Here is a 19,086-nt window from a genome sequence, read left to right as displayed (position 1 = left end):
AACGTCATGTCGTGTCGGGTTCGGGGCAGAATTTGAGAACTCTAGTAAGCATTGATAAGTGATGAATTGATCTGTTTGGTGAGTCGTTGAGTGTTTGTTGACTTGTGGTTGTTTTGACCATCCCCTGTATGTCCCATATGTCCCCGGCCAGAGGAGAAAGGTGGAGGTGAGAACGCATAAATTAAAACATCGGCTTCGCATCAAACGTATATATATAATTTATTTTAGGAACGTTAAGCTCGTATTATGCTTTCGACTAAAATGCTGACTGAGTTTCGGGACATTTTAGTCGTGTCATGCCAGTTAAGTTCCTGCTTGGTGCTGTGTGGAAGAGCGGGCCATTTGCAAAATACTTTTCATCGTGTGTTTTATGTTGCCGGAGTGGCTGGATGGGTGGGGTTTGTACACGACGGTTACACACGTCGTGAAAACAGTGACGCATAGATATTTTATTATATTATTGTCTGATGCTGGTCATTTAGGAAAACCCATTGCCCCATACTGAAAGTGCTCTGTTCAATGTGTCCATCAGTTTCATTTTCACTTTTCACATTCGAAAGAATTGAAAAGTTTTTTTGTTGTTGTTGGAATTAGTCTTGGAATATAGCTCTCTATTACCATGGCAATCATTGTTGTACGGTGTTTAATTCAGGTGTCATCCTGACCTTCCAGCTCTTTGGTAAACAGAAAATACATTTGCCAGGTTGGGATAGGAATTCCAGCCAATCAGAAGAGAAATACGCATACAGCACGAACCAGTGGAATTGGATTTTGAAGACGCAAATACAATGAACAGAAACACAAGCTAATGAATAATATTTGTGATATTCTTTGCCCTGGTTGATGTGTAACCAGTATTTATTTTAGGATGTTGGACATAAAAAATGCATTGATACAAATTTGGTCAAGTTGCAGACCTGCATTGACCTGAAAAGGCTTTTCCTGTTTACTAAAGAGACTTGAATGTTAAACAAAATGGAACTACTAAGGAGGTGTATTACTGTAGTTGCTTCAATCGTCCCAGTGTTGATAAAGCTAGCCCCATCCATCTAGTGCTGAAAGCACTATAAAACAAATCCAAAACAAAGTATCATTTGCAAATACGGTTTGGTCCAGGCCTTTTTTGTCAAAGAATGTTCATTATTGTTACACTTATTGTCGAGTTTGTGTCGCATCCGTTTTTAGATGCATCGTTGAAGTTTGTGCTGCAAAACACGATTGTTAGCATTTGCTTGTTGCTGGTAGCGAGCTAGCTGGCTAACCATCGCTGGTAGCAACTGCCAATGTTTTCATCATCATTGTGTATATATAGGCTACAGCACATTGGTGCTTTACAATCATACAGTATCTTCATCCACGTAAGTCCTGTACTTTGTCGTATGACTAAACAATGAAAATAGCATGCCTACAAGCTCACAACGCGTCCCCATATGACACATTGTAACCTTGTAGATCTGCTATTTTCAAGTGTTGAACATTTAGGAATATACATTTGGGAAATCTTTTGACAACGTCTGCACATTTTTTGGTTTAAGTTTCGCCTATATACCATATGCTCAAAATTAGGACAACAGGTTGAAAGTGGTTAAGATTTGTAAATATAGCATCTGACAAATTATTTAAGACTTATGAGCTATTTTAACTACAAAACCACCAAGATGTAGATGGATGGTTGTCAGGTGTGCTAGGATGCTGTGTGTGGCCGTGCATTCAAACCACGAGCAATGCATCAAAGCCTCCCGCTCCTTTTCACTGGAGCAGCTCCAGAAAGTGTCTCGACTCCCCTTTTAATCAACGCTTTTTGCTATTTTTTGTCAACAAAAAAAACAACAGGATATTTGAACATTGTGTAATCTGTATTTCTGCTGTTACTCTTATTCATTGCGTCTGTATTGTATCAATCTGATTGTGTCAGATTGTCATCTTCAAAATACCAAAAACAAAATTGCCGATCTTTTCGTTGACAAAATGAAAGCTGTCATCTGCATACAGACACATCCTGTGTAAAAAATAAAAAAAAAAGTGAATGTGATTCCGACATGCAGGAGGGGGGAGGTGATTCGCTGAGCTTCAGTCACAGCTCTAAGAACTAAACAGTCTTTTCAATTAGCCCTTCAATAAGTCCCTCCCCAACCCATCCTTGTCCAATAGGCATGTTAGCAGCGACGAAAGCTTGACCTGCATAGCAACCGTTGCTAAACTATTTGGATTGACATTGGACAATCGCTTTTTGGTGTGGGATTTAGTCAAGGGCTAATTACTTAGAAGACGTATGCAACTGAAGATTAGAGTAGAAATATACAATGAATCACAATAGAGGGAAGACGGGGGTGAAGGGACGAACCTAGCGCTGGTCCTCTGTTCTGTGTCTTGTTAACACGTCCTTCCTTCTGTCTTCTCTCCGTGTCGTCCTGGTCTCGTCCCTCAGGTGCTGGAGGCCTGGAAGAATCTCCTGGATGCGGCGGAGGGACGGCGACTCAAGCTGTTCGACACCGGAGACAAGTTCCGATTCTTCAGCATGGTCCGAGACCTCATGTTATGGATGGAGGACGTCATACGACTCATAGAGGCCCAGGAGAAACCCAGGTACACATTACTGACTCATAGAGGCCCAGGAGAAACCCAGGTACACTACAGTTAATTATGGAGAAACCCAGGTACACTACACAATATTATGGAGAAACCCAGGTACACTACACATTACTGGGAGAAACCCAGGTACACTACACATTACTGACTCATAGAGGCCCAGGAGAAACCCAGGTACACTACACATTATTATGGCAACCAGAGAAACCCAGGTACACTACACATTATTATAGGAACCAGAGAAACCCAGGTACACTACACATTATTATGGAGAAACCCAGGTACACTACACATTATTATGGCAACCAGAGAAACCCAGGTACACTACACATTATTATAGGAACCAGAGAAACCCAGGTACACTACACATTACTGGGAGAAACCCAGGTACACTACACATTACTGACTCATAGAGGTCCAGGAGAAACCCAGGTACACTACACATTACTGACTCATAGAGGCCCAGGAGAAACCCAGGTACACTACACATTATTATGGCAACCAGAGAAACCCAGGTACACTACACATTATTATAGGAACCAGAGAAACCCAGGTACACTACACATTATTATGGAGAAACCCAGGTACACTACACATTATTATGGAGAAACCCAGGTACACTACACATTACTATGGAGAAACCTACACTACACATTACTGACTCATAGAGGCCCAGGAGAAACCCAGGTACACATTACTGACTCATAGAGGCCCAGGAGAAACCCAGGTACACTACACATTACTGACTCATAGAGTGTGTGTGTGTGTGTGTGTGTGTGTGTGTGTGTGTGTGTGTGTGTGTGTGTGTGTGTGTGTGTGTGTGTGTGTGTGTGTGTGTGTGTGTGTGTGTGTGTGTGTGTGTGTGTGTGTGTGTGTGTGTGTGTGTGTGTGTGTGTGTGTGTGTGTGTGTGTGTGTGTGTGTGTGTGTGTGTGTGTGTGCGCACAGGGACGTGTCGTCTGTAGAGCTGCTGATGAACAACCACCAGGGGATCAAGGCAGAGATCGATGCTCGTAACGACAGCTTCACCGCCTGCATTGAGCTGGGCAAGGCTCTGCTGGCCCGCAAGCACTACGCTGCAGAGGAGGTATGTTTAACCCTGACCTGAGATCAGATTCTAAAGCACTACGCTGCAGAGGAGGTATGTTTAACCCTGACCTGAGATCAGATTTAATGTTTATACCAGCACTATGCTGCAGAAGAGGTATGTTTAATGTTAATACCAGCACTATGCTTCAGAAGAGGTATGTTTAATGTTTATACCAGCACTATGCTTCAGAAGAGGTATGTTTAATGTTAATACCAGCACTATGCTGCAGAGGAGGTATGTTTAATGTTAATACCAGCACTATGCTGCAGAGGAGGTATGTTTAATGTTAATACCAGCACTATGCTGCAGAAGAGGTATGTTTAATGTTAATACCAGCACTATGCTTCATAAGAGGTATGTTTAATGTTTATACCAGCACTATGCTTCATAAGAGGTATGTTTAATGTTTATACCAGCACTATGCTTCAGAAGAGGTATGTTTAATGTTAATACCAGCACTATGCTTCATAAGAGGTATGTTTAATGTTTATACCAGCACTATGCTTCAGAAGAGGTATGTTTAATGTTTATACCAGCACTATGCTTCAGAAGAGGTATGTTTAATGTTAATACCAGCACTATGCTTCAGAAGAGGTATGTTTAATGTTTATACCAGCACTACGCTTCATAAGAGGTATGTTTAATGTTTATACCAGCACTACGCTTCAGAAGAGGTATGTTTAATGTTTATACCAGCACTATGCTTCAGAAGAGGTATGTTTAATGTTTATACCAGCACTATGCTGCAGAGGAGGTATGTTTAATGTTTATACCAGCACTACGCTTCAGAAGAGGTATGTTTAATGTTTATACCAGCACTATGCTGCAGAGGAGGTATGTTTAATGTTTATACCAGCACTATGCTTCAGAAGAGGTATGTTTAATGTTTATACAAGCACTACGCTTCAGAAGAGGTATGTTTAATGTTTATACCAGCACTATGCTTCAGAAGAGGTATGTTTAATGTTTATACCAGCACTATGCTGCAGAGGAGGTATGTTTAATGTTTATACCAGCACTACGCTTCAGAAGAGGTATGTTTAATGTTTATACCAGCACTACGCTTCAGAAGAGGTATGTTTAATGTTTATACCAGCACTATGCTGCAGAAGAGGTATGTTTAATGTTAATACCAGCACTATGCTGCAGAGGAGGTATGTTTAATGTTTATACCAGCACTATGCTTCAGAAGAGGTATGTTTAATGTTTATACCAGCACTACGCTTCAGAAGAGGTATGTTTAATGTTTATACCAGCACTATGCTGCAGAAGAGGTATGTTTAATGTTAATACCAGCACTATGCTGCAGAGGAGGTATGTTTAATGTTTATACAAGCACTATGCTGCAGAGGAGGTATGTTTAATGTTTATACCAGCACTATGCTTCAGAAGAGGTATGTTTAATGTTAATACCAGCACTATGCTGCAGAGGAGGTATGTTTAATGTTAATACCAGCACTATGCTGCAGAGGAGGTATGTTTAATGTTAATACCAGCACTATGCTGCAGAGGAGGTATGTTTAATGTTAATACCAGCACTATGCTGCAGAGGAGGTATGTTTAATGTTAATACCAGCACTATGCTTCAGAAGAGGTATGTTTAATGTTAATACCAGCACTATGCTTCAGAAGAGGTATGTTTAATGTTAATACCAGCACTATGCTTCAGAAGAGGTATGTTTAATGTTTATACAAGCACTATGCTTCAGAAGAGGTATGTTTAATGTTTATACAAGCACTATGCTTCAGAAGAGGTATGTTTAATGTTTATACCAGCACTATGCTTCAGAAGAGGTATGTTTAATGTTAATACCAGCACTATGCTGCAGAGGAGGTATGTTTAATGTTTATACCAGCACTATGCTTCAGAAGAGGTATGTTTAATGTTAATACCAGCACTACGCTTCAGAAGAGGTATGTTTAATGTTTATACCAGCACTATGCTTCAGAAGAGGTATGTTTAATGTTAATACCAGCACTATGCTTCAGAAGAGGTATGTTTAATGTTAATACCAGCACTATGCTTCAGAAGAGGTATGTTTAATGTTTATACCAGCACTATGCTTCAGAAGAGGTATGTTTAATGTTTATACCAGCACTATGCTTCATAAGAGGTGTGTTTAATGTTAATACCAGCACTATGCTTCAGAAGAGGTATGTTTAATGTTAATACCAGCACTATGCTTCAGAAGAGGTATGTTTAATGTTAATACCAGCACTATGCTTCAGAAGAGGTATGTTTAATGTTAATACCAGCACTATGCTTCAGAAGAGGTATGTTTAATGTTAATACCAGCACTATGCTTCAGAAGAGGTATGTTTAATGTTAATACCAGCACTATGCTTCAGAAGAGGTATGTTTAATGTTTATACCAGCACAATGCTTCAGAAGAGGTATGTTTAATGTTAATACCAGCACTACGCTTCAGAAGAGGTATGTTTAATGTTAATACCAGCACTATGCTTCAGAAGAGGTATGTTTAATGTTAATACCAGCACAATGCTTCAGAAGAGGTATGTTTAATGTTAATACCAGCACTATGCTTCAGAAGAGGTATGTTTAATGTTAATACCAGCACAATGCTTCAGAAGAGGTATGTTTAATGTTTATACCAGCACAATGCTTCAGAAGAGGTATGTTTAATGTTAATACAAGCACTATGCTTCAGAAGAGGTATGTTTAATGTTTATACCAGCACTATGCTTCAGAAGAGGTATGTTTAATGTTTATACCAGCACTATGCTTCAGAAGAGGTATGTTTAATGTTAATACCAGCACTATGCTTCAGAAGAGGTATGTTTAATGTTAATACAAGCACTATGCTTCAGAAGAGGTATGTTTAATGTTTATACCAGCACTATGCTTCAGAAGAGGTATGTTTAATGTTAATACAAGCACTATGCTTCAGAAGAGGTATGTTTAATGTTTATACCAGCACTATGCTTCAGAAGAGGTATGTTTAATGTTAATACCAGCACAATGCTTCCGAAGAGGTATGTTTAATGTTAATACCAGCACTATGCTGCAGAGGAGGTATGTTTAATGTTTATACCAGCACTATGCTTCAGAAGAGGTATGTTTAATGTTTATACCAGCACTATGCTTCAGAAGAGGTATGTTTAATGTTTATACAAGCACTATGCTTCAGAAGAGGTATGTTTAATGTTAATACCAGCACTATGCTTCAGAAGAGGTATGTTTAATGTTTATACAAGCACTACGCTTCCGAAGAGGTATGTTTAATGTTAATACCAGGACTATGCTTCAGAAGAGGTATGTTTAATGTTAATACCAGCACTATGCTTCAGAAGAGGTATGTTTAATGTTTATACAAGCACTATGCTTCAGAAGAGGTATGTTTAATGTTTATACAAGCACAATGCTTCAGAAGAGGTATGTTTAATGTTAATACCAGCACTATGCTTCAGAAGAGGTATGTTTAATGTTTATACCAGCACTATGCTTCAGAAGAGGTATGTTTAATGTTAATACCAGCACTATGCTTCAGAAGAGGTATGTTTAATGTTAATACCAGCACTATGCTTCAGAAGAGGTATGTTTAATGTTTATACCAGCACTACGCTGCAGAGGAGGTATGTTTAATGTTAATACCAGCACTATGCTGCAGAGGAGGTATGTTTAATGCTAATACCAGCACTATGCTTCAGAAGAGGTATGTTTAATGTTAATACCAGCACTATGCTTCAGAAGAGGTATGTTTAATGTTTATACCAGCACTATGCTTCAGAAGAGGTATGTTTAATGTTAATACCAGCACTATGCTTCATAAGAGGTATGTTTAATGTTAATACCAGCACTATGCTTCAGAAGAGGTATGTTTAATGTTTATACAAGCACTACGCTGCAGAGGAGGTATGTTTAATGTTAATACCAGCACTATGCTTCAGAAGAGGTATGTTTAATGTTAATACCAGCACTATGCTTCAGAAGAGGTATGTTTAATGTTAATACCAGCACTATGCTTCAGAAGAGGTATGTTTAATGTTAATACCAGCACTATGCTTCAGAAGAGGTATGTTTAATGTTTATACCAGCACTATGCTGCAGAAGAGGTATGTTTAATGTTTATACCAGCACTATGCTTCAGAAGAGGTATTTGTAATGTTTATACCAGCACTATGCTTCAGAAGAGGTATGTTTAATGTTTATACCAGCACTATGCTTCAGAAGAGGTATGTTTAATGTTTATACAAGCACTATGCTTCAGAAGAGGTATGTTTAATGTTTATACCAGCACTATGCTTCAGAAGAGGTATGTTTAATGTTTATACCAGCACTATGCTTCAGAAGAGGTATGTTTAATGTTTATACCAGCACTATGCTTCAGAAGAGGTATGTTTAATGTTTATACCAGCACTATGCTGCAGAGGAGGTATGTTTAATGTTTATACCAGCACTATGCTTCAGAAGAGGTATGTTTAATGTTAATACAAGCACAATGCTTCATAAGAGGTATGTTTAATGTTAATACCAGCACTATGCTTCAGAAGAGGTATGTTTAATGTTTATACAAGCACAATGCTTCATAAGAGGTATGTTTAATGTTTATACCAGCACTATGCTTCAGAAGAGGTATGTGTAATGTTTATACCAGCACTATGCTTCAGAAGAGGTATGTTTAATGTTAATACCAGCACTATGCTTCAGAAGAGGTATGTTTAATGTTTATACCAGCACTATGCTTCAGAAGAGGTATGTTTAATGTTTATACCAGCACTATGCTTCAGAAGAGGTATGTTTAATGTTTATACCAGCACTATGCTTCATAAGAGGTATGTTTAATGTTTATACCAGCACTATGCTTCAGAAGAGGTATGTTTAATGTTAATACCAGCACAATGCTTCAGAAGAGGTATGTTTAATATTTATACCAGCACTATGCTTCAGAAGAGGTATGTTTAATGTTTATACCAGCACTATGCTTCAGAAGAGGTATGTTTAATGTTTATACCAGCACTATGCTTCATAAGAGACAATTTACAATTTACAATTTAGGCATTTAGCAGACGCTCTTAATCCAGAGCGACTTACATTTAAGCAAGAACAAAGCATGGGAATACATCACATAAAAAGCATTTATCATGAAACATGCGTAAGCTAAGAAAGTAACAGTGGAATATTTATATAGTGAAACTATACATACACTATACATATAAACTATACATCTTTACTACTATGCTATATATGTGTACTATGGCGTGCTATGACTACATACAATACAATTACAGTGCTGTCTACATAACATGCTATAAGTCTGTATCAAATGCTATATAATCCAACAGAAATGCTATCTAAGGGTTTAGGGTAAGTGCTAAGGGCCATGATGGAGTCTGAAAAGGTGGGTTTTCAGGCTACGGCGGAAGATTGGGAGTGATGCTGCAGTTCTGACTGCAATGGGAAGTGCATTCCACAGTTTTGGAGCCAGAAGGGAGAAGAGTTTGGGACGTGTGGAGCGTTGTCCCGGCGTTTTTAGTGAGGGTACTTCCAGCTTCCCTGCGTTGGCTGATCTGAGTGCGCGGGAGGGTTTGTAGGGTTCAATCATACTTGTAAGATATGGGGGAGCCATACCTTTGGTTGCTTTGAATGCCAGCATCAGAGTTTTGTATTCTGTGCGGGCAGCGACCGGGAGCCAGTGGAGGGAGCGGAGCAGGGGGGAGACATGTGAGAATTTTGGCTGGTTGAAGACCAAGCGAGCTGCTGCATTTTGGATCAGCTGGAGAGGCTTAAGTGCACATGCTGGTAGGCCAGTAAGGAGGGAGTTACAGTAGTCGAGTTTTGATAAGACTGTTGTCTGGATTAGGAGCTGGGCTGATTCCTGGTTAAGAGGTATGTTTAATGTTTATACCAGCACTATGCTTCAGAAGAGGTATGTTTAATGTTTATACCAGCACTATGCTTCAGAAGAGGTATGTTCACAAACACTATATGCTTCAAGGTTCCCCTATAGGGATTCCACAGACAATGAACACGACACATGAACGACGTATAGCAAATATAATTCTGTTTGTTTGTTTGTTTTGTTTTTTTCAGATTAAAGAGAAGTTGCTACAGTTGACCGACAAGAGGAAAGACATGATTGACAAGTGGGAGGACAGATGGGAGTGGCTTAGACTGGGTAAGAACTGAAGTCTCCTCTCCTGTGGCTTAGACTGGGTAAGAACTGAAGTCTCCTCTCCTGGGGGCTCGAATCCACCGCGGTCGATTCGGTGGACACGAACGCAGTTGGCCCGTGACCGGGGGCTCTCTCTCTCTCTCTTTCACTCACTCACTCACTCACTCACTCACTCACTCACTCACTCACTCACTCACTCACTCACACACACACACTTCATACACACACACACACTATACCCGCAACTTTCATTGGCCCTTTAAACAAATATATATATATACTTCCAGGGGCCACAAGGGGGCACCAGCCGGCAGTTGAATACCCCTGGTGTAAATTCTCTCTCTCTCTCTCTCTCTCTCTCTCTGTCTCTCTGTCTCTGTCTCTGTCTCTGTCTCTGTCTCTGTCTCTGTCTCTGTCTCTCTCTCTCTCTGTAGTCTTGGAGGTGCACCAGTTCTCGCGGGACGCGGGCGTGGCGGAGGCGTGGCTGCTGGGTCAGGACCCGTACCTGACCAATAGGGAGATGGGCCAGAGCGTGGACGAGGTGGAGAAGCTCATCAAGAGACACGAGGCCTTCGAGAAGTCAGCGGCCACCTGGGAGGAGAGGTTCTCTGCTCTGGAGAGACTGACCACGGTACAGCACACACACACACACACACACACACACACACGCTGGGAGGAGAGGTTCTCTTCTCTGGAGAGACTGACCACGGTACAGCACACACACACACACACACGCTGGGAGGAGAGGTTCTCTGCTCTGGAGAGACTGACCACGGTACAGCACGCACACACACACACACACACACACACACACACACACACACACACGCTGGGAGGAGAGGTTCTCTGCTCTGGAGAGACTGACCACGGTACAGCACGCACACACACACACACACACACACATGGGGTTCCATTGGAAATGCATTGGAGCGGCCATTAAACACAGACACAAGACAAACGCAAGACGGGCGTCTTGAGTTTGTGAACGCAGACCAGTAAGGCCACCCCCTCCTGGTGCTGCGGCCATCTTGGATCCTAAAACACAGGGAGAGAGGTGGGGCCGAGAAAGGCCCTTATCCCGCCAATCAAGGCTGAGTGGCTGGCAGCTTGCTCACTGCACACAGGTGTGGGAGGCTACAAATAGGACTGGCAGCTTGCTCACTGCACACAGGTGTGGGAGGCTACAAATAGGACTAGATGCACTCACTCTTTCATGCATGCTTCACCACACCGGCTTGTTGTCCACCAACCTCCAGCACCATCTCTCTCTCTTCACCCTCCAACTGTGTGAGTCAGAAAGCCTCTGGAAACCCAACTGTTATTCATTGCCATAATCACCCATCATGGACTCACTGTGCATATTGTTTATACTATGACCAGCAGTTCTTTGAGTTGTTTATTTCCTTAATGGTTCATTGAATTGAACTGTGGACTAATAGACCTAGTGTTTGGCCTGCCTAACTGCATCATGTTAATGCAATCTGTCGGTGAGCACTTATAACACAGTTGAACAACAATAATGAGACAGACACAATTCAGAGTTTCAGAGTATTGGAATAGAATGTATTCGAATACGGAGTAGCCGTGAAGCGTTACAATGGAACACCATGTACTGACTCAACACATCTCAGTCAGACTTCAGCTTAAGTACAGTATTACCCCCCCCCCAGGGAGAAGGTGGGTCCTAACACATGTCACACAAGTCACAGGTCAAATGTCAGTGGGAACAGAAAACAGCTTCTCATGGCTTAACAGCTTCTCATGGCTTGGTTTATGACGTCCTTAAATATACAACTCAGGTATCCCACATTTCCTTGACAATCACACATGTGTGTTTATATATATATATATATATATATATATATATATATATATGTATGTATGTATGTATGTATGTATGTATGTATGTATGTATGTATGTATGTATGTATGTATGTATGTATGTATGTATGTATGTATGTATGTATGTATGTATGTATGTATGTATGTATGTATGTATGTATTTGGTTAGAATGGGTAGGGTTTAAAAAAAGGCAAGAATTTGCTCTGGTGCACTGGCCTAAAGGTGGGTCCTTAAAAACTGCTAAAACGTCTGAAATGTATGTATGTAGGTATGTATGTGTGTGTGTATTTTAAAAGGGGGGGGCCTTTTTGGTAAAAATCCCTGCCCGCAATACCTTCATATATTTAAAATGAGTCCAAAATAGGGTTACCAGTGAAGGGCCAACTGCCTATTCACTGGGGACTATGCAAGGCAGAGGCGTCCACCCCCCTGAGTCCAAGTTTAAGCTAGACCGCATACCTAAACCATACTCTAAAACCCAATGGTAAAATGGATATAAAAAAAGGACATTAATAAAACAACCTAAAACCAAACAGGAGTAAAAGTTCACAGCAAGGCCTGGATACCATTTATTTATTTTACATAAAAATGAACAGGAAGGGGATAAAAATCAACTTCTTTCATTAAGACCAGTGGGTGTTACAGTTTGTAATTTTTTTATCCATCTGTGTTCCATGAGTTTCCGCTGTCCACCGGTCCAACGGACTCCACATTCCAGACCTGAAATGATGAGGTTAGCGATAGGATGGGATTGAAAGTGTGTGTACAGAGTTGTGTGTATGTCTGCTCGTTGGATGTGATATAAGTGTTGTTTGAGGCGTGTTTCTAGTGTGTGTCCGGTTTCTCCTATGTAGTGTTTATGACATTGTGTGCAGGTGATGATGTAGACTATATTGGGTGTGGTCAGAGACAGGGGATCCGTGATGGGGGAGGAAGTGTGACTATGGGGGTTATTGATGAATTTGCGGGGTTTGAAATGGAGTGTATGAGGCTGTGGGGGCTTGGGAGGTAAAGTGGAAAATTTGGAATGCACAAGGAGGTCACCCAGGTTCTTATTCCGTCTAAGTGCTGAAATTACTGAATGTGTTTGTAATGGGGGGTAGGATTGTTGTGTGGTGGTGAAATTCTGTTTAAATTTGTGGTGTAGTGGTTGGAGTGTATGTGAAAATGTGGTTATGAATGGGAGTAGTGTTGTAATGGTAGAGGAGCCGATGGCCTGGATGGTGGGAGAAGAAGAGTTAGAGGAGGGAAGACCTAGAGGAGAGGGTAATGTGTGGGCCCCGTCCAGGTCCGTCCCTGTCCCCGCGCTAGAGAGAGGCTGAGCTAAAGGTTAGTATGTATGTATGTATGTATGTATGTATGTATGTATGTATGTATGTATGTATGTATGTATGTATGTATGTATGTATGTATGTATGTATGTATGTATGTATGTATGTATGTATGTATGTATGTATGTATGGATAGATAGATAGATCTTTATTTGTCATTGCAACGTGTACAACGAAATTAAAAGTGCCAACCAATCAGTGCATCATATCACAAAACAACATACTGTACAAGATAAAACAAAAACACATGACTTCTTGTTATTGCACAACCCCAGCAGCCCTAATGCACAAGCATGTCATTTTCAGCTGTTATCGCACAACAAACCCTTATTGTACTTAAGATAATAAATAGTAATAGAAGGTAATAGATAATAGATAATAGAAACTAAAAAGTGTCGCAGCAACAGATCATTTTTTAGCAGCATTGAGTGCAACTACCGCTGTGGGATAGAAACTGTTACTGAATCTGTTGGTCTTGGACTTGATCACTCTGTACCGTCTGCCTGATGGCAGCAGTTCAAACAGTGAGTGAGCGGGGTGGGAAGTGTCTTTTATAATGTTCAGAGTTTTTTTATGACAGCGGTCTCTGTGTAGTTCTTCCAGTGTGGGGAGAGGGCAGCCAACGATCTTCTGTGCCGTATTTATGACCCCCTGGAGCTTTTTCCTCTGCGCCACTGTACAGCTGGTGTACCACACACATATGCAGTACGTTAGTATGTTCTCTATGGAGCACCGATAGAAGGACACCAGCAGTCTCTGAGTGATGTTGTTCCCCCTGAGCACCCTCAGGAAGTAGAGTCTCTGCTGGGCTTTCTTCAGCAGCTCAGAGGTGTTCGTGCTCCAGGTCAAGCCCTCCTCCATGTGGACTCCCAGAAACCGGCAAGAGGACACCCTCTCCACACAGTCCCCATTAATGAACAGGGGTGGAATGACTGTTTTCTTCCTCCTGTAGTCTATGACCAGCTCCTGGGTCTTGGATGTGTTCAAGAGCAGGTTGTTCTCTCTGCACCAGTCACCTCCTTGCGCAACTCAGTATTGTCCGTTTTGAATTGATTGAGAAGCTCCCTGGTTTCATTACTTGCGCAAGCAGAGCGCGCAAGTAATGTGATCGGCCTGGTCCATTTGTCGTGACAGCCGTTCCGCCATTTCAGGACCCCCCCAGAAAAACATCAAATCTGTGCCCGTATTGCTGGACCAATGATGACGAAATGACCATATTTCTTACGTCATCATTTAGAGCTAGTCATACACGTATTTCTTACGTCATCATGTGGAGCTCCCCCTGCAGGCCACAGATGGTGCTGTCTAACTCCAGCAGCCGTGTGTTCTTGTGGCCTTTGACCTGCTCGAGGGTGGACACCAAGTCACTGACGGTGTTCTCCATGTCGGCCAGCAACAGCACCACCACGTTGCTCTGCTCCTCCACCTCCTCACGGGTCACGGGTCACGGGTGAAGGCGCTCGTCTCACTGAACAAACCTTCACTGACCTCCGGGGAGTCTGCTGGGATATCAGGAGTTGCCATGTTTGTGTCTGTACCCATCTCTGTGGTCAATGCCTTCATAATGCTGTCCACAAAGGAAATGGGGGAGATGGCGACGTTCAGCAGTAGCAGATGACTGGGGTCCTTCATCCTTTCATCTCATGAAGCGCTGCATGGAGGTCATTGGTGACTCCTCTGAGTGTGTGGTGGAGCAGGGTGACATCATTGCCAGCCTGGGCCAACTGTCCGCCCAGTTCCTGTTGAACAGCAGCGGTTCTGGATCTCGCAGCCTCCATCTCTGTCTGCAACTCATCCCTCTCAAGCTTGGTAACATGTTCATCAAGTCCTTTCTCCAGGAAGGCAAAGGACTCCAATGTGTAAGAGGAGACCGTGTCATTGAGATCAGTAACCTTCCTCTCCAACATGGCTGGCTTCTCTTCTCTCTCCTTCTCATGCAGCACACCCATCTCTGAGGTCATCTCTGAGGTCATCTCTGAGCACACCCATCTCTGAGGTCAGGAGATTGGAGATCTGAAACTCCAGTTGACCACCATGAAGATTCAAATGAACCTGGTCCAGCTCCTCTTGAACCTGTCCTCGTGCCTCTTCAGCTTGGTATCTCTCGGTCAGACTCAGGTCTCTCTCACTCAGGGCAGCTACTGCCTTCTCATTCAACTTCACAAGCATTGGAATGCTCAATTCAGTGTGTTCAGTCTGCACCATTTGGTCCCTGAGGTCAGAGGGCACTGAGCCTGTACTGGCAGCAGAGCTGTGTAGCCTGGCTGATGTCAGCTGTTGCACCAGGGCCTCCACCATGATCATAGAGGACCTTAGCCTCTGTTCCAGCTCTTGTTTGGACTGAGACTCCAGGCTGCCGGGGGGGTACATTCCATAGGAGAGAATCTGTGATAGTGCAGTTATCAACCATGGAGAATTCCTGCTTTCTTTCAAACTGGCCTTGATGTATTTAGACTGTGGTCGACCAGCTTCACAGGACTGGTGCCCACACACATACTGTGGTCGACCAGCTTCACAGGACTGGTGCCCACACACATACTGTGGTCGACCAGCTTCAGGACTGGTGCCCACACACATACTGTGGTCGACCAGCTTCACAGGACTGGTGCCCACACACATACTGTGGTCGACCAGCTCCACAGGACTGGTGCCCACACGCTCGCTGGGGCTGCAGATGGAGCCTGAGCTGAGATGGCAGTTGTGGAGGCACCCAGCTTCCCTGATGCCATGATGAGGAACTGCCTGAGCTGCTGCTGCTGCAGGGGACCATTAGGAATAAATGGAATATCCAACACTACCGGTTCATTCTCTGATTGAGCAGCTGCCGCTACACCGGGCTTCTCCTTTGTATCTCTGACTCTGACTGTCTTTGATTGGTGCCGTCAGGAGCTTAAAACTGACCCTTTTACTGTCATGCAGTAAGCTGCATTCTCCAAGCTCTGGCACAGGCAGAGGAATAGTTTCGTCCGATAGCCTGGTGGTGATGTCTGAACTGACTCGCAGGTGACAGATGGCAGTAAGCATGTCTTCTACAAAGCCGACTGCAGGCAGTCGGGGAAATTCTCTGAGAATTATCCAAGTTCCCTGGAGACTTAACTTGTGCTTGAAGGCTCACTGAGAGGTCCCATGTTGACGGACGCAGAATTTCCATCATTAGAACAATAGGGGTGTTCCATGTGGTTGTCACATGAATGAGACATCATGCTGTCCGTCATGACTGTATCTTCTGGATCAGATGGGTTCATTGAAGGCTGATCATGGGGTAGAATAATACTATCTTGTGCCACTGTTGAAGGAAGGTCTGAAATCTCCGCTTCAACACCAGAGCAGATGAAGGATTTACATACATCAAGTCCTACAGCTGTCTCAGTGGCAGCGGTACCAATGGTGGGTACTCTGTCAACAGTTGGGTTGGGAGAACGGACATCTGTGATGTTGTGTGGTGGAGAGCTGGTGTGGTGGTCTGGATCATAGAGTACACTCTTTGTTGTTTTAAAAAACATTTGACAGTGATCTTGGTTTGAACCTGGAAGACAGCGTTGAGAGGTCCATTTCATTCTGCACGCTTCTAAGAGGCGTACGCCCTCCTGGTATGGCGGAAGACTGACATCCAGGCTTGTGACAGGGTCTGTCCCGCCTGGCTGGCTGGTTGGCAACAGCGGTTGGTCCTTCGAGCCGGATAGTTCGGATAGGTGGAATGGACAGTAATGGTGAGCAGGCTGGCCACAGAAGAGGCAGATAAATTCCTTTTCAGGTTTTTAATGTGTGTGTGCTGTACAAAGGGAACAAACAATATACAATGTTTGGCATCAGTAAATATCCAACAAACCAAACCATAAATAGCAGTTAAATCCAATAACTTCAATAGCTCACTGTGAGCAACCAGGCAGGCACCTGTTTCTAAATGTATAGTATGTACTGTAATGGCTATTGTATTTGTGCTGAATTTAGACATCAGCTACTTTTTACGATTGTTTTAGTCAGTGTAGAGACTAGAGTCACCAAGGGCAGAGAAAGTTGGATTTCTTTAACCCAAGTTGTTGTGCTCACTTTGAGCAACCAGGCAGGCACCTGTTTCTAAATGTATAGTATGTACTGTAATGGCTATTGTATTTGTGCTGAATGTAGACATCAACTAATAATTGATCCTGTTATTTTGTGTTGTGTATTTAAGAAAAACAAAAACAAACATTGAAAGAGTGGTGGCACTCTGAAATAGTTCGGTTAGGTGGAATGGACAGTAATGGTGAGCAGGCTGGTCATCGGCCAGGCTGGCCACAGAAGAGGCAGAGGAATTCCTTTTCAGGTTTTTAATGTGTGTGTGCTGTACAAAGGGAACAAACAATATACAATGTTTGGCATCAGTAAATATATCCAACAAACCAAACCATAAATAGCAGTTAAATCCAATAACTTCAATAGTAAATAATATTTATATCATGAAATAATTAATATCCCAATAAGTCATGATCATCAATAATGTAGGCCTAATATGTAGGATGAAAGCATCAAGGGCAGCCTATATATATATAATATCAAACACATACACAATACACACATATATCTATATATATGAATATAATATGTCGAATACACAGTATATATATATATATATATATATATAAACACACATATGTGTGATGCAGTTAGGCAGGCCAAACACTAGGTCTATTAGTCCACAGTTCAATTCAATGAACCATTAAGAAAATAAACAACTCAAAGAACTGCTGGTCATATGTAGTATAAACAATATGCACAGTGAGTCCATGATGGGTGATTATGGCAATGGATAACAGTTGGGTTTCCAGAGGCTTTCTGTATTGGATAATTGGAGGACGAGGGGCCATTCGCAAGCATCAGTTGGCCTGTATGGAGTGTCAGAAATGGAGAGCCGGCACAGTGGTACCCAAGATGGCAGATTTACCACCAGCCCGTCTTCGCCTGTACAAGCCTCCTTTCTGGTCACAGAGACAGGAAACACCCAACCTGACCAAAGGTCGAGTGGTCATGATCGTGGACTCCCAATTGCCTCGTGCCTCCTGGCCAACCGGCCGGGTCACGAAGACCATTCCTGGTCGTGATGGTCGCGTCCGAACTGTTGAGGTCCAGGTGAAGAACCGGACTTATCTCCGCCCTGTTGCCAGGACAGTCCCTCTTCCGGAGGTGTCTGAGGAGGAACATTGAGCCTTTGTATAAAAAGGAATTTACCTAAATTCCGGGATGGCTGTCAAAAGGCCCATGGAGCCTCACTGCCAATCCAGCAATCAGGGCTGAGTGGCTGGCAGCTTGCTCACTGCACACAGGTGTGGGAGGCTACAAATAGGACTAGGGTAGGTACCCTCACAAAAAACATGCAGTAATCCTGGTCTCTATACTGCCTCCCCCTGGCCAGCCGGGGCGCCTGATGGAGGGGAAAGGAACTGGTTGGAATAACGTGTTCCTTCCACGCGCTACGTCCAACCAGGGAAACTCCCCCCTGTCAGGTGTAAAGGAGCAACTTGGACACTCAGGCATGAAGGAAGCATGAGTTCAAGTCCGTTGCTCTCCCCTACTAGGTTGGTGGAGGGTGTGTAGAGCCCAGGATCACATTAGATGATTGACACAGGGGTGAAAAATGGGTTACAAAATCGTGGGATAAAAAATATATTAAAGGACTAGCTGCACTCACTCATTCATGCATGCTTCACCACATTTTCTAAATGTATTCTGTAGTTTTGGGTCTGACCGAGAGGCTAAATGTCGTCAAACGGTGGTCCGTGGCTCAGATGATGTCATAGATGATGTCATAGATGATGTCATCAAACGCTGGTCCGTGGCTCAGATGATGTCATAGATGATGTCATCAAACGGTGGTCCGTGGCTCAGATGATGTCATAGACATAAATAATGGACCTCAATGATATGAAAACCACTGGTTTAGATGAGCGGGAGGGAGCCTGACTTCCTGTTTCCTGTTTCCTGTCCCAGATGGAGTTGCTGGAAGTGAGACGAAGGCAGGAGGACGAGGAGAGGAGTAGACAGCCCCCCCCGGCTGAGACCCCCCCCACCGAGACCCCCACGCAGAGGTCTGTCTGTCTGTCTGTCTGTCTGTCTGTCTGTCT

At 43.0% G+C, this 19,086-nt stretch overlaps 1 protein-coding gene across 10 annotated transcripts in view; it reads left to right on the top strand.

Annotated features, from left to right (window-relative positions):
* LOC310866085 (spectrin beta chain, non-erythrocytic 1-like) overlaps positions 1–19,086 on the top strand; it is a 231,690-nt gene that overhangs the window by 191,602 nt on the left and 21,002 nt on the right. For all 10 annotated transcript variants that reach the window (XM_083775398.1, XM_083775399.1, XM_083775391.1 and 7 more), the window contains 5 exons: positions 2,429–2,586; positions 3,536–3,674; positions 9,730–9,814; positions 10,246–10,442; positions 18,953–19,050. In XM_083775398.1, the coding sequence (XP_083631524.1) occupies positions 2,429–2,586; positions 3,536–3,674; positions 9,730–9,814; positions 10,246–10,442; positions 18,953–19,050 (677 nt within the window). The remainder of the gene's footprint in view (positions 1–2,428; positions 2,587–3,535; positions 3,675–9,729; positions 9,815–10,245; positions 10,443–18,952; positions 19,051–19,086) is intronic.

This window comes from Protomyctophum parallelum (genome assembly GCF_964188405.1).
Source record: "Protomyctophum parallelum genome assembly, chromosome: 10".
Lineage (NCBI taxonomy): Eukaryota > Metazoa > Chordata > Actinopteri > Myctophiformes > Myctophidae > Protomyctophum > Protomyctophum parallelum.
Note: the sequence above shows the minus strand (reverse complement) of the source record. Positions and strands in the feature narration are given on the sequence as shown.